Raw genomic sequence first — 26655 nt, 5'->3', positions numbered from 1 at the left:
TATCCTGCTTAATGCAGCCATGCACTTTCTCAAAAGCAGCTTGAAACACCGGGTGCACAGACAACGTTCATGCCAGCCTTCTCCTTGCAGGCTCCCCATGAGCCTCCTCACAAGAGGGGTGATGGTCCCTACCATAATTGAAACATCACCCTTCTCAACAGGGGTATGGATAATCACTAGCACTAAGCCCCCAGATCTTCAGTGCCCTGAATGGGATGCAGGGTAAATGCTTCAGATACCGGTTGTAAAACGAACAGTAAAACAACGTGGCCTGCACCTGCCATCAAGTATGGCCTTAGCATAAATACCTTCTATCCGCAGCTACACGCTGGAGGGTGGTCTCACTAAGCCTTCAGGAATTGGGACTTTCGCTTTTGGGGGTTCCTTGATAAATTGCTGGGAATGTGTTCCTCCAGAGACACCAGACCCTCACTGGGTCTCCACAAAGTTTTCCCAACAACTCTCTCGTCTCAGGTAACCGAGGGGGCTCACTCTTCTTCTGGCGTGACACCTGCTGCCAGCAGCCCTCAACTCTGCCACAATCTCCTCTACTGCACCCCAGGGCAGGCTATCTGTGGTCACTTCACCGCAGGGGACCACTACCGAGGACTGTACCCTGCTGACAGAAGCCTCCCAAGCCTCCAACGCATTCTCTTCCCGTACCTCTCTGATCAGCTCAACAAAAGATGGAGGAGGATCACGTTTTACGAGACTGTCGGAGACCCGAAGCAATCAGGTCATGAGACTGGCGCCCCTGGCTCTCTGGTCCATTCTTAACTGATCCACCTCAGCCGCCTGAATGACCCTCTGCGTCGCAAGCAGTTTAGCTGCCTCATGTTCTGAAACCCCACCATGAGCTCCATTGGGCTTCTTGTTGGAGCAAAAGTATTGTCCAGTTCTTTCATGTAATTCACTACAGGATACTTTAACCTGACGGCTCTCACAATGTCAGCGGCCCGCCCATTCAAACTTTCAACCAATCTCTGTCACTTTACATCATCAGTGCACTGCCACTCATCTAACAACTGAAAGTCTGCTCTGCCCAAGTCTCATACTCCTCCTCCCCTTTAGGGGTGGGTGTAATTCCAGAGAATAGGTGGAGCCCACTATAGCTGGGACTTTGAACCTGATTTTTCCATTTATTCGCCAGAGAGAGGTAAGGGTGGATACTAACATAGAATTCTCATTCTTCCCTGGGGATTGTGGACTAATTAGACATTCCAAATCCGACCACTCCTTTCCCTCACCCCTCAGAAATGACAGAACCCTGTCTTTGAAATGTGAATGCACAAGTGATGGTCAGCAAGTCAACAGGTGATACTAAAATAGGTCCACAATCAAGAAGGTTATCAAAAATTATTAGAACTCTTGTTCAGCTGGGTAAGTCTCTCCCTGCACTCTCTTCAAAGCCTCAACACCCTTCTGAATGTGCAATGGTCCAGTTGTAGCTTAACTATAGCTTTATAAAGCTGCAGCATAACTTCCTGACTCCTTATGCCATATGCCTTATGCCTTATGAACATCTGAAGCCAATTTCAGGGAGCCATGGATTTGGACCAAAAGATCAACCTCTGCCTTAGATACGCATAAAGACTTGTCTCCACAGGTGCCTGTGGCAAAGACTTCCACAAATTTACCACGCTCCTCATCTCCGCACTGAAAGGATGTCCCTCTATTCTAAGACTGTTCTCTGGTCTTAGACTCTCCCACCATAGAAAACATCTTCTCCACTCTATCAAAGCCTTTCACCATTTGATAGCTTTCAATAAGGTCACCCCTTATTCTTCTGAATTCTAGTGAATATACTCCCGGAGCCATCAAATGCTCTTCATATGACAAGCCTTTCAATCCTGGAATTATTCTCATGAATCGCCTTTTAAGCCTCTTCAGTATCAGCACATCCTTTCTAAGATAAGGGACCCAAAACTGCTCACAATACTCCATGTGATGCCTCACCAGTGCTTTATAAAATCTCAACATTGCATCCTTGCTTTTATATTCTAGTCCTCTTGAAATGAATGCTAACATTGCATTTGCCTTCCTCACCACAGACACAACTTGCAAATTAACCTTTAGGACTCCCAAGTTCCTTTGCACCTCAGTTTTTTTTTGTATTTCTCTCCATTTAAAAAAGTCCAACCCTTTCATTTCTTCTACCACAATGCATGACCACACATTCCAACACTGCATTCCACCTGCTATTCCTTTGCCCATTGTCCTAATCTAAGACCTTCTGTAGCATCTCTACTTTCTCAAAGCTACCTGCCCCCACCCACCTTCATATCATCTGCAAACTTTGCAACAAAGCCATCAATTCCATAATCAAAATCATTGACATATAAAATAAAAAGAATCTGTCCCAACACATACCCCTGTGGAACACAACTAGTCACCAGCAGCCAGCCAGGAAGGCTCGCTTTATTGCCACTCTGCCTCCTGCCAATCAGGAACAGCTTTATCCATGCTAGAATCTTTCCTGTAATACCGAGGGCTTGTAGCTTGTTAAGCAGCCTCATGTGGCACCATGTCAAAGGTCTTCTGAAAATCCAAGTACACAACATCAACCGATTCTCAATTGTCTATCCTGCTTGTTATTTCTTCAAAGAATTCCAACAGATTTGTTAGGCAAGATTTTCCCTTGAAGAAATTATGCTGAACACGGCATGTGCCTCCAGGTACCCAGAGACCTCACCCTTAATAATTGACTCCAACATCTTCCCAACCACTGAGGTCAGATGAACTAGCCTAGTTTCCTTTCTTCTGCCTCTCTCCCTTCTTGAAAAGTGGAGTGATATTTTCAATTTTCCAGTCTTCTTGAATCAAGTGAGTCTTGAAAGATCATTACTAATGCCGTCACGATCTCTTCAGCCACCTCTTTCAGAACTCTAACATGAACACCATCTGGTTCAGTTGACTTATCTACCTTCAGACCTTTCAGTTTCCCCAAGAACCTTCTCTCAACTTATGGTAACCACACACTACATGACCCCTGACATCTGGAACTTCTACCATACTGCTAGTGTCTTCCACAGTGAAGATTGATGCAAAATACTTATTCAGTTTACCCACCATATCCTTGTTTCCCATTACTACCTCTCCAACATTGTTTTCCAGCTGTCTGATATCCTCTCTTTTATGCTTTTGTTTCTGAAGAAACTTTTGGTATCCTTTTTAATATTATTGGCTAGCTTACTTTTATATTCCATCTTTTCCATTATGACTTTTTTAGTTGCCTTCTGTTTGTTTTTAAAAGCTTCCCTATCATCCAACTTTCCAATATTTTTTGCTCTACTATATGCCCTCTCTTTGGTTTTTACATTAGCTTTGACTTCCTTTGTTTGCCATGGTTGTGTCATCTTTCCTTTGGAATACTTCCTCTTCCCTGAAATGTAGATATCCTATGCCTTCCAAATTTCTTCTGGAAATTCCAGTCATTGCTACTCTGCCGCCTTCCCTGCTAGTGTTCTTTTCCAATCAATTCTGGTCAACTCATCTCTCGTGCCTCTGTAATTCCCCTTACTCACTCTAATGCTGATGACTTTACCTTCTCCTTCTCAAATTTCAAGGTGAGTTCCATCATATTAAAGGGTTTTTTTTAACCTCAAGGTCTGTAAACAATACTGGCTCATTACACAACACCCAATCCAGAATAGCAGATTCTCTAGTGGGTTCCACCATAAGCTGCTTTAATAAGCCATCTCATAGGCACTCTAGAAATTCTAAATATGCTCTCTAATTAAGATGCATCCTACTAAATCTCTATTTCCTCTCTGAAGTTTCATGTCCCTCCTAAAATGAGGTGATTGGAACTGAACACAATACTCCTAGTGTGGTCTAATGAGGGTTTTATAGAGCTGAAACATTACGTCAGGGCTCTTGAGCTTAATCCTCCAACTAATGAAGGCCAACACACAATATGCCTTTTTACAACTCTATCAATTTGTACAACTTTGAGGGATCTATAAATATGGACCCCAAGATCTTTCTATTCCAACACACAGCTATGAATCCCACCATTAACCCTGTATTCTGCCTTTAAATTTGACCTTCCAAAGTGAATCACGTTACACTTTTTCAGGTTTAACACCATCTTCCACTTCTCAGCAGGCTTCACATCCTGTCAATGTCTCGTTATAACCTACAGCCTCCTACACCAGAGATTTCTCAATTGGGGTTCCACGGGAGATTGTGATTAAAGAAAATAAACATCGCGTTTTGAACTTAGTGCAACATGCGATGCCAGTGCCTGCAGTGGTGGGCTGTGCACAGTAGCACTGTGGGTGTCCATTCTCAGGTTTTGATATGAGGTAGAGGAGGCTGTTGATAATTGGTGAGCGCTGTATCACATGGAGGGGAGTACAGTAGGCTGATAAGGAACCTGAAGTGCGTTTTCCAAGCATTGAATGGACTTGCCCAACCTGGCCTATGACATCAGCCTCTCCCTCTCGAATTACCTCCCCTAACTTCCCCTTACGTGCCACTGACTGATTAAGGGAGCGAACAACTCTACTGGTGTAGTAGAAAATTGGAGGGAAATTTTCATTCTAGAGGAGGAATATTTACATGCCACGACTCAGCTGCTGGCCTGCTGCTTTGCTGTTGCTTAAACATTACAACAGGTAGATTGCGTAGGCTAGAAGTGAATTGTATTGTGAAGTTTTCGTATTTTTGGGGGGCTTTCTTGTTTAGATATTTATTATGCCATTTAAAAAACCCGTGTTTTACAGACATGTCTTAGGTCCAATGTGGCGACTTTTGAAGAGGATTCTAGGCCTATGGACAATTCTGATAAGGTTAATGAAGAATTACAATCTTTTGAGTTATTTCACTGCACTAGTGGAATAACAGGCACAAAAAATTCTGTCTTTACAATGAAAGCTCCTTATCAATGGGTTTTACATGGGCTAGTGATCCAAGCTGTCGTATTCCATTGTGCCTAGTCTGTGGCGAATAACTTACAAATACAGCAAAATTAAAAAGACAACTACAAATCACAACCACATGACACACAAAAGAGCTGATTATCTTAAACAACTTCTGGAATCTCAAAACAAAGTAAAGTTTTTGTTACAGTCACAGTCAGTAAAAAGATTCAGGAAGCAAGTTATTTAGTAGCAGAACATATTACCCAGAAAAGGAAAAGTCTCACAGTTGGTGAGAACCTAATAATATCAGTAATAGTGGGTAAAATGCTAGGTCATGATGCAGTATGAAAAATTCATAAAGTTGCACTCTCAAACAGTACAATAAGTCAACATATTGATGACACGTCACATGATACTGAAGAGGTTCTGTGTGATAAACTGAAAAACAGCTTCTCGATCCACATTGATGAGGCACAGATTTCACCCATAAAAGTCATGTTGTAGCATTTGTAAGATTTGTAAATGGTGAAATTCAAGAAATTTTTTTCTGTTGCAGAGCTGCATGAAACAAGCAAAGGCCAAGATATATTTAATGCTTTGACGCCGGTACAATTTTCTATGCGGTGGTGTGCTGGGGCAATAGGGCTCAATAAACTGATTAGAAAGGCTGGCTCTGTTATAGAGTTAAACTGGACACACTGGAGGCTCACCCTCTGCAAGCCACCTTGGCTGAACAGAGGAGCACCTTTAGTAACAGACTAAAACAACCGTGCTGCTCCAAAGAGCGCTACATGGAGGTAATTCTTACCCTCGGCCATTAGGCTCTATAATGAGTCAATTTATAGCTGGGGAAATGATGACTCTCTCCTGTTAGACTGGTTGAGGTAACCTATTTTTATTCTTTCTTACTTCCCTTCTAATATTTGTATATATTAGAATATATGTATATCTGTGCACTTGCAATGCTACTGTAACATTGTAATTTCCTTTCGGATCAATAAAGTACCTATCGAGCTGGGTCCCAGAACAGATTTCTGCAGAATACCACTTGTACTGTATAGTCTACATTATAATAAGGGACTACCTTATGTTTTAGTAACACGTGGTTGCCTGCACTATTAGGCGCGTATTGAGCATGCACTATTAGGCGCATAGTGATCTGTACGTGTGTGCCGTCCGTATTCAGTTTCTGCCAGTAAAGAACCTTAGCTTCCATTTCCAGTGTTTTATTAATAGCATTGTTGTGTAACTAGGCCACATACCCAACAAATTGGTGACGAGTTTAATGAACCTACATCGTAGTGGAACGCGTGTTTTAATTGATATCGACACTCGGAAGAAGAGCACAAGGAGCGAGCCAAGGAGTGGGAGAAGGAGGCAGAATGAGGCCACGAGTCTTTTGTCGGTAATTGGAACAGGATCATTAGGTCTCCTCCTTAGTTTCCTAGTCGTTATTGACTTTACTTCCATAGAATCTCCTGTGAGTTCCATTGTTAGCCTCTCATTCTCCATCATCTTTTTCTTTTCTTCTAACTCAATCTTTTTATCTTCAAATTCCTTCACTGCTACTTTCTTCTCTTTAATATAATTCCTTTCCACTTGTTCTGTCTCCAGTTGCAGAAAAAGCTCTGCATTTTGTATTCCTTCCTTGTACTGTTGATCTAGTTTTTTCATTCTTTCTGATACTCCTGTGAAGTGCCTTCCTGTAACTACTGTAGCTGTCTTTTGAGAGATGTCAATTTCTCCTGGTACATCTGCTCTTTTACTTCCAGGTAGTCTCCATCATCCTGCTTATTGGCAATATCTGTCTCCCTTGCATCCTCTGTATCTTCATCCGAGGCGCGGCCACAGATACTGCGTTCGTCCGCGTTGTTGACGTGGTCTTGCTCCTCCTCATTGTTGTAATAGTCAACAATGGGTGAGAGGAGAGCTGTGGACATCTTCCCCACCGAGCTGCCCTCCTTTGTTGACACATCTAGTGCCTTTAGGTGTGCCAATCCAACTGGATTTTCCTGAGCCATTCATGTCCCAGCAATGATGGTCCCTGGATCTCCTGACTTTCTGAATAGCCTACCATGTGAAATCTTACCAAACACCTTACTAAGATCCATATACATCACATCCACTGCACAGTGTGCTTTGTCACATCCTCAAAAAATTCACTGACAAAGCTATGCTATCCCTAATCAGGGTATACTTATCCAAGTGCTCGTAATATCTTGTCTCCAAGAATTTACCCACCACTGAAGTAGGACTCACTGGTCTACGATTCCCCCTTGCCTTCTAGACTAAAAGGGACCGGGATTATAGCTCCTTCCAGGCTACCTTGCAACTCTCAAGAGTCTTGTCCGATCCTTGCTTCCTAAACCTGAATTAAGCTTCTTTGTTCCTCGTGACTAGATATCTCATGTCAAACATCCATATGTCCACATTTCTTATCAACCATAGCTCCTTCGTTCTTCTACCCTTTTCCTACCTGAACAGGACAAGCCTATCCAGAATCCCATGCAGGTGCTCTCTAAATAACCTCAACGATTTCAAGTACATCCGCTCCCATTTCATGCTCCCGAGTTGCTGCCTAATATCACCGCAATTTTCCTTTCCCCCAATTAAAGGCTTTCCCATACCATTTGCTCTTATCCCTTTGCAAGACTATGGTAAAGGTCAGAGAGATGTGGTCACTGTCTTGGAAATGCTCTCCCATCGAGAGATATGACTGCTGATCTAGTTGATGTCTAATGCTAGATCCAGTATGACCTCTCCAGTCAGCCTATCTATACATTGTGTCAGGAATCTTACTGGACATATCTAACAAATTCTGTCACATCTAAACCTTTTGCACTGAGAAAGTGCCAATCAGTATTAGAGAAGTTGATTTCTTCTATGATAACAACCCAGTTATTTTTGCACCTTTCCATAAAAGTATTATCTGCTCCTCAGTGTCTCTTGCTATTGGGAGTGGAGTGTGGGGGTGGGGTATAAGGGTGGGGGAAGGGGGGGGTCTATAGAATACTCTGAGGAGACTGTTTGCTCCCTTCCTGTTTCTGACATACTTGCACACTAATTCAGTAGACAACCTCTCAACGACATCCTCCCTTTCTGCAGCTGATACTATCCCTGATTATCAAATCCATTCCACCTTTTAATACCCCGTCCGTTTTGAAACATCTCAATCCTGAAACATCTAGCAGCCATTCCTGCCCTTGTGACAACCAAAAGCAGGGTCAGCTCCCCCTCCCACACAACCTCTTCGAAAACATCAGAATCCTGGATATTAAGCATCCATTCCTGACCACCTCTCAAGCAAGTCTCTGTAACGTCTACATCATAGTTCCACGTACTGATCATCATTCTTATCCTTCATAATCCTATCATTAAAATAAACACTTTAACCCATCCTCCTTATTCTTCCTTAGAGACTTACCGTTCATGACACCCATCTTCCTCTCAATTCCTCCTGTCTGACCCAGCGTTCTGATTCATATCCTCCAGCCAAAATAGCTTAAACTCTCTTGATTAGCATAAATGACCTTTCTGGCCAGGATATTGATTCCTTTCAGTGTAGGTGCAACCCACCCATTGCATAGGTCACCCCGTCCCAGAACTCTCATTGATCAAAGAACCTCAAACCCTGTCTCCTGCACCAGTTTTTCAGCCATAAATTCATATGTTCGATTTTCACTAATGTCTAAAGTTAGGAGTAACATTACCTATGACCTGGAGTTGTTTTAAAATTCCATCAGAAGTCAGAACTGTTAGAAAAGTTTAAATTTCATACCAATTCTTCGCAGTATTGATTCATACACTGATTAGTTCACACCATCAAAATATCAGTAACTTTTCCATTCTCCCCAACTTTCAATATGAGAATAAAACAAACCTGTGGCTTCTATTTCTTCCTCAATTTCTTTTGCTCTCTGTTCCAGGGTAGCTTTATGATTTTCCATTTCTTCAAGATATTTCTTATATTTTTCCCGATCTGCCTGCAGGCTTGCTTTGGTTTTCTCTAGTGCCTGAACTCTATCCTGAAATCAAATGATGGCAGAGAAATGTGTTAATTTATCCAGCAGTTCTGGACTCTTTCATTCCTGTTGAGAAACCATCTTCACCTATACAACTAACTCAAGTTCAATTTATTGCCATTCAAATCTACACACGTATACCGCCAAATGAAACAACATTCCCCTGGACCAAGGTGCTCAAACACAGTACATATCAACTCACATACATAACCCTTAAAGTAGTATTACCACAAATAAATTAATAATAAGGTGAATATACAAAACAAGTTAAAAAGTAAACGGTAAAATGCTACTGGCACTTCATACATCATGAGACCAGGGTGGTGGCAGAGTTTAATATTCTTATGGCCTGAGGGAAGAAGTAGTTTCTCATCCTAACTGTTTTTTTCCTAATGTTACGATGTCCCCTGCCTGATGGTAAGGGATCAAACTAAAGAATGGATGTTTAAAAACAAGTGGATGTGAGGCACTGTTTATCGGAAGTACTGGTTTGGAAAACAATGCATTTGTATGCTTCTAGGAAAAAATATGGGATAAGGTGGAGGAGGAGGAGGCAGGGCTCACAATAGAGATGCACTGTATGCAGGCCCTTCAGTCTAACCAATTTGTGTCAACCACAGTGTCCTTCCTGCTAGCTTGTTTCCTGTGTTCTGCCCATATTCTAAGTCCTGACATTCCATGAATCTATCCAAGTTCTTTTTAAGTGGGCCTATTGTATATACCTCAACCACTTCCTCTGGCAGCTCATGCCATATTAGATTAGATTCAACTTTATGGCCATTGTGCCAAGTACAGATGCAAAGCCAAATGAAATGCAGATAGCATCTAATGAGAAATGCAAAGAATAGTGTAAAATAATACAAAATAACTGTGAATAAAAAAAAGTGCTACAGCACAGATATAAAAGTATGAGACACTGCAAGATGGGTACAATACTGCTTAGCGCTGTGATGTGAGGTTCAGCAGTGTCACAGCTCTCCCTGTGCCTGCTGGTGAGGGAGCGGAGGCTCCTGTAGCGCCTACTGGATGGGAGGAGAGTAAAAAGTCCATGGTTACGGTGACCACCACCTCCTGTATGAATAAGTGGACTCCTTGGTACTCATTAAATCTTTTCCCTCTAGATGTAGTTTATATTCTCTCCCCCCCCCGGGAACTGTTACCATCTACATTATCTATACCCCCATTCATAAGACCACTCCCCTATTCTCCACAGTTCCATGGAATATTGACCTACACTCAGCAATCTCATCCAGACAAAATCATAAATCTATTTATTTAGCAATACAGTGTGGAGTGTGACCTCCCAGCCCTTTGAGCTACAACCCCAGCAAACGTGATTAACCCCAACCTAATCATGGGACAATTTAGAACAATCAATGAACCTACCCAGTACATCTTTGGACTGTGGAAGGAAACCAGAGCACTTGGGGATATTCCACGTATTCCACAGGGAGAACATACAAATTCCTTACAGATGCTGCCAGAATTGAGCTCAAAGCTCCAGAGCACCCAGACCTGTAATAACATCATGCTAACTGCTATGCTACCATAATGCCCTTCTGCACTCTTTTAAGCTTAACCACATCTTTTTTTATAAAACAATACTCCAAGTGGGGCCTCATGAATGACAACATAATGTCCCAACTTCTATATTCATTGCCCAGACTGACAAAGGCCAGTGTACTACACACCTTTTTCACCATCCTATCTAGCTTTGACGCTATTTCAATGAACAATGCACTTGTATACTTAAGACCCTTTATTCCATTAATATCCTACCAGTTTCAGTCCTACAGTGGTTTGCCTTTCCAAAACGCATTACTTTGTGCATATATGAATTGAAATCCTTTTGCCACTCCTCAGCCCACTTGCCTACCTGATCAAGATCCCCCTGCAATCTAAAATAACCTTCTTCACTATCAACACCTCCTAATTTTGTGGTATCCACATCACTTATATAAATATTGAAAGAAAATGGGTACCAATACTGATACCTGCAGCGCGCCACTGGTCACCAGCCCCCAGTCTGAGAATGAGCTTTCAATCACTACCCTCTGCTACCCGAGCCAATTTTGAATCCACCCAACTAGATTTCCTTGGATCCAGACCAACCCACCAAATTGCTGAAGGTCTTGTTAAACTCCAAATAGACAACAGCTTCTGCCCTACTCTGCTCTTCCCTTTTGGTTACCACTTCAAAATACTTTGAAAGTTTTGACAAGCATGCTTTTCCACACATAAAACCGCGCTGACTCCTCCTAATAAGATTGTCTATCCAAATACTAGTAAGGTCCTATCCCTTAAATTCTCTCTAGTAACTTTCTCAGGCTTTGGCTGCTGCTTGTTTGCCAATGCTATCCTCAAACAGAACAACCTTCGTCAGTGGCTAATGTCAAAGCAAATATTTCCACAAAACCACCACATTTTTTCCCTCTAGCCTCCTCCAAATTCCGAGGAGGCACCTGATGAGGCCATGGGGATTTATCCACTTTAATTCACCGAAAGGCAAAAAATCTCCTTTCTGGTAAACCATAAGAGATAGGAGCAGAATTAGGTCATTCAGGCCATCGACTGCTCTGCCATTTTATCATGGCTGATCCCGGATACCAGTCAACCCTATACACCTGCCCCCTCACCACAACTTCGATGCCACTACCAATCTGGAGTCCATCAATTTCCGCTTTAAATATACCCCACAGAGCTGGCCTCCACCGCAGTCTGCAGCAGAGCATTCCACAGATTCACCACTCTCTGGCTAAAAAAACTCCTCTTTTCTTCTGTTTGAAAAAGTTTGAGGCTGTGCCCTCTAGTTCTGGATACCTCCACCATAGGAAACATCCTCTCCACATCCACTCCAGCTAGTCCTTTCAACATTCAGTAGGTTTCAATGAGATCCCAACACATTTTTCTAAATTCTATTGAGTACAAGCCCAAAACAGCCAAACATTCCTCATATGTTAACCCCTTCATTCCTGCAATCATTCTCGTGAGCCTCCTCTGGACTCTTCCCAATGACAATACAGCCTTTCTAAGATGAGGGGCCTAAAACCAATGATAATATTCCAAGTGCGGCCTGACTAGTGTCTTATAAAGCTTCAGAATTATCTTCTTGTTTTCATATTCTATTCAACTTGGAATGCCAACATTGCATTTGCCTTCTTTACCACAGACTCATTTCATTTTTCAATCTTTTTATTGATTTTCAAATAAAGAATATACAAATCAGACGAGGAGTTTAGCAAACAGATAATATAAAAGACATAAACAGCAATAAAAAAACAGAAAGTATATAATGTCAAATTCAGATAGATAAAATGTTACGCTGTTATATATGCAATGGCCAAAAAAAAACAACTCCTCATAGCAATCATAAAAAAGATTGGAAATTTATTTGATAAAGAAAAAACCCCCCACTAACTAAACTGAAACAAAAAGAGAGAAAGAAAAAAGAAAGAAAAAGAAAAATTGGGCAGTGCAATTGAGGATAAAATTAAAAAAGAGAGAAAAAAAAATCCTTCCAGTCATCTCTGAACCTTCACAGATAAGGATCCCCCCCCACCCGATAAATAAATAAATAAATAAATAGATCATGTGAAAATATTGAATAAAGGGTCGCTAGACTTGTTCAAAATTAAAGGATGTATCAAATGTCCGGCTTCTAATTTTCTCCAAGCTTAGATATGACATAATGGAGGAGATAGGGCTTATATTAGGAAAAATATGCGTCAATTTATCTTTGGACATATGGGCCCTGTGTACTATCTTAAACTGAATTAAGGTATGGCGTGCGCAGATAGATGAATTATTGACTAGATAATAAATTTTACTCCATTGATTGTCTGAAAGTGAATGTTCAAGTTCTACTTCCCAGGTGCGTTGAACCCTATCATTAGGCGACATGCAAGCATTCATTAACTGTTTATAAATGATAGCTATTAATCATTTTTGAAAAGGTTTAAGCTGAAAAATAGCATAAGCCAATTTTAAAGAGCAGGTTAAGGGGTAATTCAGTAAAAAAAAATTCACGTGAAAAATTCCTAACCTGTAAATATCTGCAAAAATGTGTATTAGAGATATCATATTTATCCATTAACAGTGAAAAGGACATTAAACAGTCCTGTAAAAACAAATCTAAAGAAGTTTTTATTCCCTTAATTTTCCATGTTAAAAAAGCCTTATCCAAAGTTGATGGTTTAAAAAATAAATTAGAATAGATATTACTAGAAAGTAGAAAATCATTTAATTCAAAAAAATCTACGAAACTGAAACCAAATTTTTAAAGTGTGTTTAACAATAGGGTTGAGAGCTTGTCTACCTATTCTTAAGAGCGAAAATGGAAGGGGAGCTCCTAATAAAGAAGCTAACGAAAACCCCATTACTGAATTTTCCTCCAACTGTAACCATGAAAGGCGATCTTGGTCATCTACATCATAAATCCAAAAAGTAATATAACGAATATTAATTGCCCAATAATAAAATCTAAAGTTTGGTAAGGCCAGTCCTCTATTTTTTTTTTGTTTTTGCAATAAAAGTTTATTCACTCTAGAGCTTTTATTATTCCAAACATAAGACAAAATCAGAGAATCTATTTTATCAAAAAATGTTTTTGGAACAAAAGAGGGAATTGCTTGAAATATATATAAAAATTTCGGTAGAATACCCATTTTTATAGCATTTATTCGACCTATCAATGACATCGACATAGGTGACCATTTAGAAAGTGCCTGTTGAGTATATTTAACTAAAGGGAAGAAATTATACCTATATAGGTCTTCAAAATTTTTAGTAATTTTGATACCAAGGTAAGTGAAATGGTTTTTGGCAATATTAAAAGGTATTTGATCATAATAATCAGAATTATTAATAGGAAGTAATTCACTTTTATGTAAATTAAGTTTATAGCCAGAAAAAATACCAAATTCCATAAATATAGATAACATAAAAATAGATTTCCTAGAATTTGAAATGTAAACTAATAAATCATCCGCGTATAATGAAACCTTATGTAATTTATCCCCTCTCTTAATACCCTGCACAGAATTAGAATCCCTAAGAGCAATAGCAAGTGGTTCTAAAGCCAAATTAAATAATAAAGGACTAAGGGGACAACCCTGAAGGGTACCTCTATATAATCTAAAATAAGGAGACTTTTGATTATTAGTTATAACTGCAATTACCGGGGCATGATAAATCAATTTGATCCAGGAAATAAATCCTGGACCAAAATTAAACCTCTTCAAAACCTGAAATAGATAAGGCCACTCCACCCTATCAAAGGCTTTTTCTGCATCCAAAGATATAATACATTCAGATTCTTTGGCTGAGGGGGAATAAATAATATTTAACAATCTTCAAATATTAAAAAGTGAGTACCTATTTTTTATAAAACCTGTTTGATCGTTTGAGATAACATTAGGCAAGATATACTCAAGCCTATCTGCTAGAATTTAAGAGAGGATTTAAAAATCTACATTCAATAAAGTAATAGGTCTATAAAACACACATTCCAGTGTGTCTTTTCCTTTTTTTGGAATCAATGAAATTAGTGCCTCAAAAAGTTTTAGGAAGATTCCCAGAGGATGTAGAATCGGCAAATGTTTGATGAAGATGTGGTATAAGCATTTCATGAAAAGTCTTGTAAAATTCTACCATATAACCATCAGGTCCTGGAGATTTACCTAATTGCATAGAGGATATAGCCTTGGCTATCTCCTCTTGTTTAATAGGTGCATCTAACATATCAACATCTTGAATCGAAATGTGAGGTATGTTTAACCTTTGCAAAAATCTATTCATAATAATAGTGCTATCAGAGAATTCAGATTTATAAAGATTAGAATAGAAGTCCATAAATATCTTATTAATTTCATAAGAATCTAAAGTTTATGTTCTATCTGGTCGACGAATTTTAAAAAATCTGTCTTCTGACCATCCTAGCCTTTAACTGACCCGCTAAAAGCTTAGCAGATTTTTTCCCCATGTATATAAAATAAACTTTTAGATTTAAAAATTTGCTGTTCAATGGGAAAGGTCAGAAGCAAATCATACTGTGATTGAAGTTCGACCCTTTCTTTATATAGGTCTTCAGTGGGTTTAACTGAATACGCTTTATCTATCTGTTTAATTTTATTAATAAGCACTGACAATTCCACTTTAGTTTTCTTTCTCAAGGCTGCTGAATATGAGATTATCTGTCCCCTAAGAAAAGATTTCAACGTGTCCCATATAACCAGATTTGACATTCCTTCAGTTGTGTTAAATTCAAAAAATATAGAAATTTGCTCCTTAATAAAATTAACAAAAGCTGGATCCTGTAACAATACAGGATTCAGTCTCCACTGTGACATTTTCAAAAATCTATCTGAAAGCTTAAGGGTTAACTTTAAAGGCGCAATGATCTGAGAGCGCAATGATGTCAAAAGGAGAGAAGGAGTGAGGTAGTTCTCTTTTGGAAGAGGACAGCGAGGCTTTGAGAAGAAGTGCGGCGGCGGCCATTTTCAAATTGCTTCTCAGATCGGAGTTCTGAGAGGCGGGACTGCGCAGGCGCGTGAAGGAGGCCTGGGAAGGAGGGAAGATATAAAAAGGAGAGAAGGAGTGAGGTAGTTCTCTTTTGGAAGAGGACAGCGAGGCTTTGAGAAGAAGTGCGGCGGCAGCCATTTTCAAATTGCTTCTCAGATCGGAGTTCTGAGAGGCGGGACTGCGCAGGTGCGTGAAGGAGGCCTGGGAAGGAGGGAAGATATAAAAAGAACGCAGCCTTAAGCAGCGGGCAGCGGAGTGAGCCGGGAGCAGAGTGTAGGGCTTGGGCTCAGAGGGCTTAGGCGGAAGAGGGCACAGTAGGCTTATCTTTTAGTTCTTCTTGTTATTTTCAGTTATTTGGGAAGTATGAGTCTGGGGGCAGCTTGTTGTTCTCGGTGTCGGATGTGGGAGGTCCTGGAGTCTCCGAGCCTCCCGGACGTCCACATCTGCGCCAGGTGTGTCGAACTGCAGCTCCTGAGGGACCGAGTTAGGGAACTGGAGCTGCAGCTCGATGACCTTCGCCTGGTCAGGGAGAGTGAGGAGGTGATAGAGAGGAGTTACAGGCAGGTGGTCACTCCGGGGCCACGGGAGGCAGATAGGTGGGTCATGGTCAGGAAGGGGAAGGGGCAGGTACTAGAGAGTACCCCAGTGGCTGTACCCCTTGACAATAAGTACTCATGTTTGAGTACTGTTGGGGGGGACAGCCTGCCTGGAGGAAGTGACAGTGGCCAGGCCTCCGGCACAGAGGACGGCCCTGTAGCTCAGAAGGGTAGGGATAGAAGAAAGAGGACCATAGTAATAGGGGACTCGATAGTCAGGGGTTCAGACAGGCGGTTCTGTAGAGGTGATCGGGAGCCCCGGATGGTAGTTTGCCTCCCTGGTGCCAGGGTCCGGGACGCTTCTGATCGCGTCCAAGATATCCTGAAGTGGGAGGGTGAGGAGCCAGAGGTGGTGGCACATATAGGTACCAATGACATAGGTAGGAAAGGGGAAGAGGTCCTGAAAGGAGAATACAGGGAGTTAGGAAGGCAGTTAAGAAGAAGGACCGCAAAGGTAGTAATCTCGGGATTACTGCCTGTGCCACACGACAGTGAGAGTAGGAATGGAATTAGGTGGAGGATGAATGCGTGGTTGAGGGATTGGAGCAGGGGGCAGGGATTCAAGTTTCTGGATCATTGGGACCTCTTCTGGGGCAGGCGTGACCTGTTCAAGAAGGACGGGTTACACTTGAATCCTGGGGGGACCAATATCCTAGCGGGGAGGTTTGCTAGGGCTACAGGGCAGACTTTAAACTAGTAAGATGGGGGGACGGAAATCAATTTGAGGAAACTATGAGAGAGGAGGTTAGTTCAACAGTAGAGCAAGTAAGTAGACAGTGTGTAAAGGGAGGAAAGGCAGGTGATGGAGAAGGGATGCGCTCAGCCCGAAGTTGTAGGGGAGAAGAAAGAAAAGGATAATAAATTTGAATGCATTGCTAGGGATGAAAAGAGAGGAGGAGGTGGAGAGTATCTTAAATGTATCTATTTTAATGCTAGGAGCATTGTAAGAAAGGTGGATGAGCTTAGAGAATGGATTGATACCTGGAATTATGATGTTGTAGCTATTAGTGAAACATGGTTGCAGGAAGGGTGTGATTGGCAACTAAATATTCCTGGATTTAATTGCTTCAGGTGTGATAGAGTAGGAGGGGCCAGAGGAGGAGGTGTTGCATTGCTTGTCCGAGAAAATCTTATGGCGGTGCTTTGGAAGGATAGATTACAGAGCTCCTCTAGGGAGGCTATTTGGGTGGAAGTGAGGAATGGGAAAGGTGTAGTAACACTGATAGGAGTGTATTATAGGCCACCTAATGGGGAGCGTGAGTTGGAAGAGCAAATGTGTAAGGAGATAGCAGATATTTGTAGTAAACACAAGCTGGTGATTGTGGGAGATTTTAATTTTCCACACATAGATTGGGAAGCTCATTCTGTAAAAGGGCTGGATGGTTTAGAGTTTGTGAAATGTGTGCAGGATAGTTTTTTGCAACAATACATAGAAGTACCGACTAGAGATGGGGCAGTGTTGGATCTCCTGTTAGGGAATGCGATAGGTCAGCTGACAGATGTATGTGTTGGGGAGCACTTCGGGTCCAGTGATCACAATAGCATTAGCTTCAATATAATTATGGAGAAGGACAGGACTGGACCTAGAGTTGAGATTTTTGATTGGAGAAAGGCTAACTTTGAGGAGATGCGCAGGGATTTGGAGAGAGTGGATTGGGTCAAGTTGTTTTATGGGAAGGATGTAATAGAGAAATGGAGGTCATTTAAGGGTGAAATTATGAGGGTACAGAATCTTTATGTTCCTGTTCGGTTGAAAGGAAAGGTTAAAGGTTTGAAAGAGCCATGGTTTTCAAGGGATATTAGAAACTTGGTTTGAAAAAAGAGGGATGTCTACAATAGATATAGGCAGCATGGAGTAAAGGAATTGCTCGAGGAATATAAAGAATGTAAAAGGAAACTTAAGAAAGAGATTAGAAAAGCTAAAAGAAGTTACGAGTTTGGTTTGGCAAATAAGGTGGAAGTAAATCCGAAAGGCTTCTACAGTTATATTAAAAGCAAGAGGATAGTGAGGGATAAAATTGGTCCCTTAGAGAATCAGGGTGGTCAGCTATGTGTGGAGCCGAGGGAGATGGGAGAGATTTTGAACGATTTCTTCTCTTCGGTATTCACTAAGGAGAAGGATATTGAATGGTGTAAGGTGAGGGAAACAAGTAAGGAAGTTATGGAACCTATGACAATTAAAGAGGTGGAAGTACTGGCGCTTTTAAGAAATTTAAAAGTGGATAAGTCTCCGGGTCCTGACCAGATATTCCCCAGGACCTTGAGGGAAGTTTGTGTAGAGATAGCAGAAGCTCTGACGGAGATCTTTCAGATGTCATTAGAAACGGGGATTGTGCCGGAGGATTGGCATATTGCTCATGTGGTTCCATTGTTTAAAAAGGGTTCTAGAAGTAAGCCTGGCAATTATAGACCTGTCAGTTTGACATCAGTGGTGGGTAAATTAATGGAAAGTATTCTTAGAGATAGTATTTATAATTATCTGGATAGACAGGATCTGATTAGGAGTAGCCAGCATGGATTTGTGCGTGGAAGGTCATGTTTGACAAACCTTATTGAATTTTTTGAAGTAGTTACGAGGAATGTTGACGAGGGTAAGGCAGTGGATGTAGTCTATATGGACTTCAGCAAGGCCTTTGACAAAATTCCACATGGAAGGTTAGTTAAGAAGGTTCAGTCGTTAGGTATTAATGCTGGAGTAATAAAATGGATTCAACAGTGGCTAGATGGGAGATGCCAGAGAGTAGTGGTGGATAATTGTTTATCAGGATGGAGGCCGGTGACTAGCGGGGTGCCTCAGGGATCTGTTTTGGGCCCAATGTTGTTTGTAATATACATAAATGATCTGGATGATGGGGTGGTAAATTGGATTAGTAAGTATGCTGATGATACTAAGGTAGGAGGTGTTGTGGATAATGAGGTGGGTTTTCAAAGCTTGCAGGGAGATTTATGCCGGTTAGAAGAATGGGCTGAACGTTGGCAGATGGAGTTTAATGCTGAGAAGTGTGAGGTTCTACATTTTGGCAGGAATAATCCAAATAGAACATACAGGGTAAATGGTAGGGCATTGAGAAATGCAGTGGAACAGAGAGATCTAGGAATAACAGTGCATAGTTCCCTGAAGGTGGAGTCTCATGTAGATAGGGTGGTGAAGAAGGCTTTTGGAACGCTGGCCTTTATAAATCAGAGCATTGAGTACAGAAGTTGGGATGTAATGTTAAAATTGTACAAGGCATTGGTAAGGCCAAATTTGGAATATTGTGTACAGTTCTGGTCACCGAATTATAGGAAAGATATCAATAAATTAGAGAGAGTGCAGAGACGATTTACTAGGATGTTACCTGGGTTTCAGCACTTAAGTTACAGAGAAAGGTTGAACAAGTTAGGTCTCTATTCATTGGAGCGTAGAAGGTTGAGGGGGGATTTGATCGAGGTATTTAAAATGTTGAGAGGGATAGATAGAGTTGACGTGAATAGGCTGTTTCCATTGAGAGTAGGGGAGATTCAAACGAGAGGACATGATTTGAGAGTTAGGGGGCAAAAGTTTAAGGGAAACACGAGGGGGTATTTCTTTACTCAGAGAGTGATAGCTGTGTGGAATGAGCTTCCTGTAGAAGTAGTAGAGGCCAGTTCAGTTGTGTCATTTAAGGTAAAATTGGATAGGTATATGGACAGGAAAGGAGTGGAGGGTTATGGGCTGAGTGCGGGTAGGTGGGACTAGGTGAGATTAAGAGTTCGGCACGGACTAGGAGGGCCGGAATGGCCTGTTTCCGTGCTGTGATTGTTATATGGTTATATATGGTTATATGCACATTCAACAATGGAGTTTAACAGACATGTATCTAAAAGAAAAATAATCAATTCGAAAATACTTGTGATGAACGTGTGAGAAAAAAGAGAAGTCTTTATCATTGGGGTGTTTATATCTTCAAATATCGACGAGGCCATATTCTAATAAAAAAGTTAATACAAGCTGCCGCTTTATTAGGAAGCGACGGATTGGTTGATGACCTGTTAATCGCCGGATTTTAAACAATTAAAGTCACCACCCATGATCAACTTATATTCATTGAGATTCAGTAACTCAGAAAAAAGTTTCTTAAAAAAATCAGAGTTATCTACATTAGGTGCGTATACATACACCAGAGCTACCTTTTGCTCACATAATAAACCAGTAATAATTAGATATCTTCCAATCAAATCAGTAGTATTAAAATGTACAAAAGGGATTTTGGGGCTAAGAAATATAAAAACGCCTCTTATTTTATTATCCAACAGCGAGTGGAACAGAGGTCCTTTCCAGAAGCGGAAAAACCTGTCCTCATCCTGTTTTCGTATATGATTTTCTTGCGCAAAAATCATATCTGCATTGTGTTTTTAATTTCTTAAAAATCTTTTTACGCTTAATAGGGTGATTGACACCGTTCCAATTCCAAGATATTATATTGATTTTATTAACATCCATGTTTAAAATTGAATTTAATATTATATAAAAGAAATGTTACACAAGTACGGATTAAACCAAAAGGCGCGGGTACAACCAGAAGGAGTGACACATTTAGGAAAGAGAAATCCATCAGAAGAACTGCCCAATCAAGAAAAAAACCTACTCTAATAGACCCCTCCCACCTCCCAAAAGTTAAGAATTAAGGAACCAATAGGCTGGTTCCATGCTAACTAATAACCGTTGACCCTGTTCTCCATCTTGCAGCTCCGTATATTAAAATAAAGCAAAGATCCCACGGAAAATAGCCATAATAAAAGACACAAGCAGAATTCAACTACTATGTTATGTCTAACAGTAATAAAAACATAATCAACAACGGCCATCTTAGAATCAGCTAAAGTAGCTTAAACACATATTCAAAAAAAATAAATCCAAGCAAATAATATTACAAACAATATTCTTTCTCTCAAAAAAGAAAAGTAAATGAGTGTGTGTGTATGTGTATGTATATGTATAGTTTATATATATTGTTCGGTTTGCTCCGTTTCAGGAAAAGTCTTGCCGCTTCTCAGTTCAGTACCAGAACGACTTTTTTCGGCCATTGTAATTAAGTCTTAAATCCTTCAGTAGAAGTAATAAATCAAAGCTAAAAGGGATCTGTCAGTGGGATATAAAATATATTAAAAGAGAGAGTCGCTAGGAATGCGACTTACTCCATATGCTACAAAATGGAATCACCACAGACTCAACTTGTGAATTAACCTTCTTGGAGTCTTGCACGAGGACTCCCAAGTCCTTTTGCACCTCTGATATTTGAATTTTCTCCTCATTTAGATAATAGTCTGTACCTATGCTCCTTTTACCAAAATGCATTATCATACATTTCCCAACACTCTATTCCATCTGTCACTTTTTTTTGCCTATTCTTCCAATTTGTCCAAGTCCTGCTACAATTGCATTGCTTCCTCAGTACTACCTACCTCTTCAGCCATTTTTGTATCATCCACAAACTTTGCCACAAAGCCATCAATTCCATTATCTAAATCATTGACAAACTATGTGAAAAGTAGCCAACCCAATACTGAGCCCTGAGGAACACCACTAGTCACTGGCAGCCAACCAGAAAACTGCCCTTTATTCCCACTCACTGCATCCTGCCATGTAGATACGATTCCTCTATCCATGCCAGTATTTTTCCCTGTAACATCATAGGATTTTATCTTGCTAAGCAGCCTCGAGTGAGACACTTTATCAAATGCTTTCTGAAAATCCAAGTAAATGACATCCACTGCCTCTCCTTTGTCCACCCTGCTTGTTATTTCCTCAAAGACTTCCAACAGATTTGTCAGGCAAGATTTCACGTTACAGAAACTATCCTGACTTTTGACTTATTTTATCATTAGTCTCCAAGAACCCCAAAACCTCATTTAATAATGGACTTCAATACTTTCCCAACTGCTGAGGTTAGGCTAATCGACCTATAATTGTAATATTCTCCAAGGCATCTCCACTTGTTTCCCTTATCTCTTGAACAATCATGGTTAAACACCGAAGAAAAATATTTAATAAAAATCCAACTCATTTCCTGAGTCTCAATACATGAAACCCTGCTGATATCTAAGGAGACCCTCTCTTTCCTTAGCCACCCTTTTACTCTCAATGTAGATATAGGATCTCAAGGAATTTTCTTTAACCTTACTTGCCATATCCATCTCAAAGTCTTATTGCCCTGCACTTTTTACAGCTGTTGCAATTAATTTTATCTTAGAACTTCAGCATGCCTATTCATTACAATTAATTCAGCTTTGGCTGTAACTACCCTACATTATAAGATTGCTTTTTCTGTAAAATTTAAAGACTGTTTATGGAGTATAGTAAATCAGAATAGATAGAATCCGATACCTACCATATGGATTTATGAAAAACCAGAAATATATAGGTGATTAAAAAGTACGAAAATACCTAACTGGTTCATTTTGCTTTTCTTTCTCCAGCTTATTCAACTCTTCTGAGAGCTTCCTGTTCTCAGCAGCAACTTCTTCAAATTGAGCTTCATCCACCCCAAAATGCTGCTCTGGAAAGGACAGCAAAATGAAAAAAATGAAACATACCAACAATCTGAAATACAAACAGAAACTGCTAGAAACACTCAGCTGGTGGAAAGACAAAATGCCTTGGACGTGAAATGTTTCCTTTTCCACAGACAACACGTCTTGCTGAGTTTTTCCAGCAGTTCCTTCCATAAGCTACAAGATTGCTTTTCAATAAACCTTAAAAAATTCCACTCAATGCCTCAAACAATAATGATTAGAGTCCCATTTCAAAATATGGTGATAGCTTCATTTTTTGATTTTGTTCAAATATCGGTTCTATTAGTAGTTGTGACAACAAAAACATAGCTCAATATACAACTGCACAAATCAAAGGGTTAAAAGCACAGGAGATTCACAAATGTTAATTATTGTCATAGGCATTTCAATATGCAGGTAGATTGGAAAAATCAGGTTGGTGGTGCATTCCAAAGACAAGGAATTTGTAGAGAACCCACAGAGAGCCAGGGCTTTACTCTTTGGAGAGAAGGAGAATGAGAGGAGACATGATAGAGGTGTTCAAGATATTAAGAGGAATAGATAGAGTGGACAGCCAGCGCCTCTTCCCCAGGGCACCACTGCTCAGTACAAGATGACATGGCTTTAAGGTAAGGGGTGGGGAGTTCAAGGGGGATATTAGAGGAAGGGTTTTTACTCAGAGAGTGGTTGGTGCATGGAATGCACTGCCTGAGTCAGTGGTGGAGGCAGATACACTAGTGAAATTTAAGAGACTACTAGACAGTTATATGGAGGAAGTTAAGGTGGGGGTTTATGTGGGAGGCAGGGTTTAAGGGTCGGCACAACATTGTGGGCTGAAGGGCCTGTACTGTGCTGTATTATTATATGTTCTAAGATGACTTTTTAAGAGCAGTTTATGGTTGAGCTCATCGGGGCAAAGGCAATTCTGAATTAGGTGTTCTGTAATGAATCAGATTTAATCAGGGAGCTTAAAGTAAAGGAGCCATTTGGAGGTAGTGACCATAATATCAAAAATGAATATTGGATTGCTGGAAAATGACGCTGGAGAGATATCAATGGTGGACAAAGAAATGGCAGATGAAATTAATAAGTATTAATAAGTATCAGCCTTCACCATGGAAGACACCAGCAGTATGCCAGAGATTCAAGAGTTTCAGAAGGCAAGAGTGAGTGTAGTTGTTTTTACTAAAGAGGTTACTGGGAAACTGAAAGATCTGAAGGTAGATAAGTCACCTGGACCAGATGGTCTATGACCTAGGGTTCTGAAAGAAGTAGCTGAAGAGATTGTGGAGACATTAGTAACGATCTTTCAAGAATCACTAGATTCTGAAATGGTTATGAGGACTGGAAAATTGCAACTGTCACTCCACTCTTTAAAGGAGTGAGGCAGAAGACAAGATAATTCTAAGCCAGCCAGTCTGACTTCAGTGGTTGAAAAGGTGTTGGAGTCTATTATTAAGGAGGAGTCAAATGATAACATAGGTCAAAGATTCCTTAAGGGTTAATATTGCCTGTCAATTCTGTTGGAATTCTCTGGGGAAATAACAGGTAGGATAGACAAACAAAAATCAATGAATGTTGTTTATTTGGGCTTTCAGAAGACCTGTGACAAGGAGCTGCACATAAGGCAGCTTAACAAAATAAGAGCCCATGGTATTACAGGAGAGATACTAGTAAGAATAAGAAATTGGCTGACTGGCAGAGGGCAAAGACTGGGAATAAAGGTGGCCTTTTCTGGTTAGTTGCCAGTGACTAGTGGTTTTCAGCAGGGTTTGGTGTTGGAAACAATTCTTTTCACACTATTTTTTGTAGTGTTTTGCACGAGACAGTCAGCCATTCTTGTCTGGCACGTGGTGTCAGGATTGGTTTCCTTTCAGATTAACCGGGCCACGATATGAACGTTCCTGACTCTACCCTTGTAATTTTTTTTTATGAGGCCAAGTGGCTAGCTTGGCGTTCAACTCGGCTCAAATGGAAAGCGTGCTCAGGGGTGGCCTAACTTGGATTCGAACTCAGGAGCCTTTGCTCAAGTCCAGTGCTGATGCCACTGCACCACCAGCCGGACACTTTTCACACTATACCTCAATGATTTGGATGACGGAATTGGCTCTGTGGCCCAGATTGCAGATGATATGAAGATAAATAGTGGGGTGGGTAGTGTTGAGGTTGCTTGCATCAAAGATATTGCCCTGGGCAACAATATCCTTAGAAAACAACAATTTCCCTTCAACAAACAAAAAAAAAAACACCCTTGCTATGAATCATCAGTTCAGTTAGTTGTATTCTCAGGCAGAGGACTGTAGAGTACTTTAAGGCTTAAGATCTGTACCTAAACTCTCACCTAATGTTGAATGCATTACTACATTATCAGCTGTGCCAGTTTTCAGATAGGAGGAGGACTTAGACAGATTAGGAAAATGGCCAAAGAAGTGGCAGATGGAAAATATTGTAGTGGTCATGCACTTCGGTAGAAGAAATAGAGGCGTAAACTATTTTCTAAAAGGGGAGAAAATTCAAAAATCGGAGGTGCAAAGGGGCTTAGCAGTCCTTATGCAGGGTTCTATAAAGGTTAACTTGAGTTGGTGTTAAGGAAAGCAAATGCAATGTTAGCATTCAATGAGAGGATTGGAATATAAATAAAAAGATGCAATGCTGAGGCTTTATAAAGGCTATATTTGGAGAATTGTGAGCAGTTTTGAGCCCCTTATCAAAGAAAAGCTGTGCTGGTATTGGAGATGGTCCAGAGAAGGTTCATAAGAATGATTCTGGGAATTAAAGGATTAATGGTTGAGGACCGTTTGATGGCTTTGGGTCTGTTGGTCTTATAATATAATAAAATTCACCCTGCAGTTTGAAAGGAAGGGGTTCTAGTAGGGATGAAGAGCAGAGCCCTATTTATTCCAGCAATATACAGGCATTGTTCATACCAAACAGGAATCAACTGCAGAAGCTAATTATTATACTGAAGATTCACCTCATTTTACAAGGAACTGCAACACAATCAAGAGTCAAATCATTAGAGGAAATATTAGGCAGAGATGTGAACTACATAAATAATCCTGGACACTGGCACAGAGTTTGACTGAGCCCCACACAAAGTCAATTCTCAATCCCCATTGTTCTCTATTCACTCTGTAATTTTTCATAAAGTTGCAAAGGGCGACTGCGGCATTTTTATTTTCACACTGACAGATAGCAGTTCTTTAAAATTTATCAGTTTTATTTTGTCTTCTACATTAGTCATTTCTATTTGAATTAATATCTAGATACAACTAGGAAAACTGCACCTTTGCTTCCACAAAAAGTAAGATTCAGCAACACTTCACTAATTTACAATAAAATATTTAAGAAACAGACCTTCATTTAAGTTACCAACAGTGAGAGCTACAGTGCAAATCCTAGACACTTCCACAATACACAACTCTTCATGGGACAAGGATAGAAAACAGCAGAGGAATTCTGTTTCAGAATCACCGAGTCATACTCACTTAGCAAAGCCAAATTCTCCAAGTCCAAGTCTTCGTGGTCATCAATGCCAGCAAGGTGACGTGAATAACACTTACTCACATAGCTAAGGAACAGCTATATAGAAAAATTAAGATTACAACATTTTTGTGCAACACATTATCCAAGGGAAAGGCAAGCAATCCAAATGAAAAAATAAAACAAAGATCAACAAATCCCAATTGTACCTCATGACGCAACATATTTTAATAAATCTGGCAGAGATTACATCAGAAACTGATGCCATTGTTAATGCAGCAAAACATCAAAGTATGGAAACATTAACTGAGACATGCCAAGCCAAAACCTGACATCCTTCCAGGTTTCTCCAGCAGCCCTCATCTGTGATGGTGTAGAGGAAGCTTCATTTCTCTGACCCGTGGAGTGTGTGATAAGACAGTTTAGAGGGAGATTCACTGTGTGTCTGACCCCTGGGAGTGTGTGATGGGACAGTGCAGAGGTATGTTCATAGCGTGTCTGACCACTGGGAGTTTGAGACGGGACAGTGTAAAGCAGGGTTTCTCAAACAGGGTTCCACAAGAGATTGTGATTTTTAAAAAAAGCATCTTTTGAACTTACAAGGTACAATGCTTGCGCTCGCAGTGGCGGACAGTGACCGAGCAGCCCCATTAGCAA

At 40.5% G+C, this 26655-nt stretch overlaps 1 protein-coding gene across 1 annotated transcript in view; it reads right to left on the bottom strand.

The window, feature by feature from the left end:
* Window positions 1-26655, bottom strand: part of ndc80 (NDC80 kinetochore complex component) — a 120376-nt gene that overhangs the window by 54348 nt on the left and 39373 nt on the right. The window contains exons 8-10 of the mRNA XM_073053023.1: window positions 26004-26097; window positions 22414-22520; window positions 8746-8890 (exon numbers count right to left, since the gene is read on the bottom strand). Coding sequence (XP_072909124.1) covers window positions 8746-8890; window positions 22414-22520; window positions 26004-26097 — 346 coding nt within the window. The remainder of the gene's footprint in view (window positions 1-8745; window positions 8891-22413; window positions 22521-26003; window positions 26098-26655) is intronic.

Source organism: Hemitrygon akajei, chromosome 1, assembly GCF_048418815.1.
Source record: "Hemitrygon akajei chromosome 1, sHemAka1.3, whole genome shotgun sequence".
NCBI lineage: Eukaryota > Metazoa > Chordata > Chondrichthyes > Myliobatiformes > Dasyatidae > Hemitrygon > Hemitrygon akajei.
The sequence above is the reverse complement of the archived record's forward strand: the minus strand, read 5'-3'. Positions and strand labels throughout refer to the sequence as shown.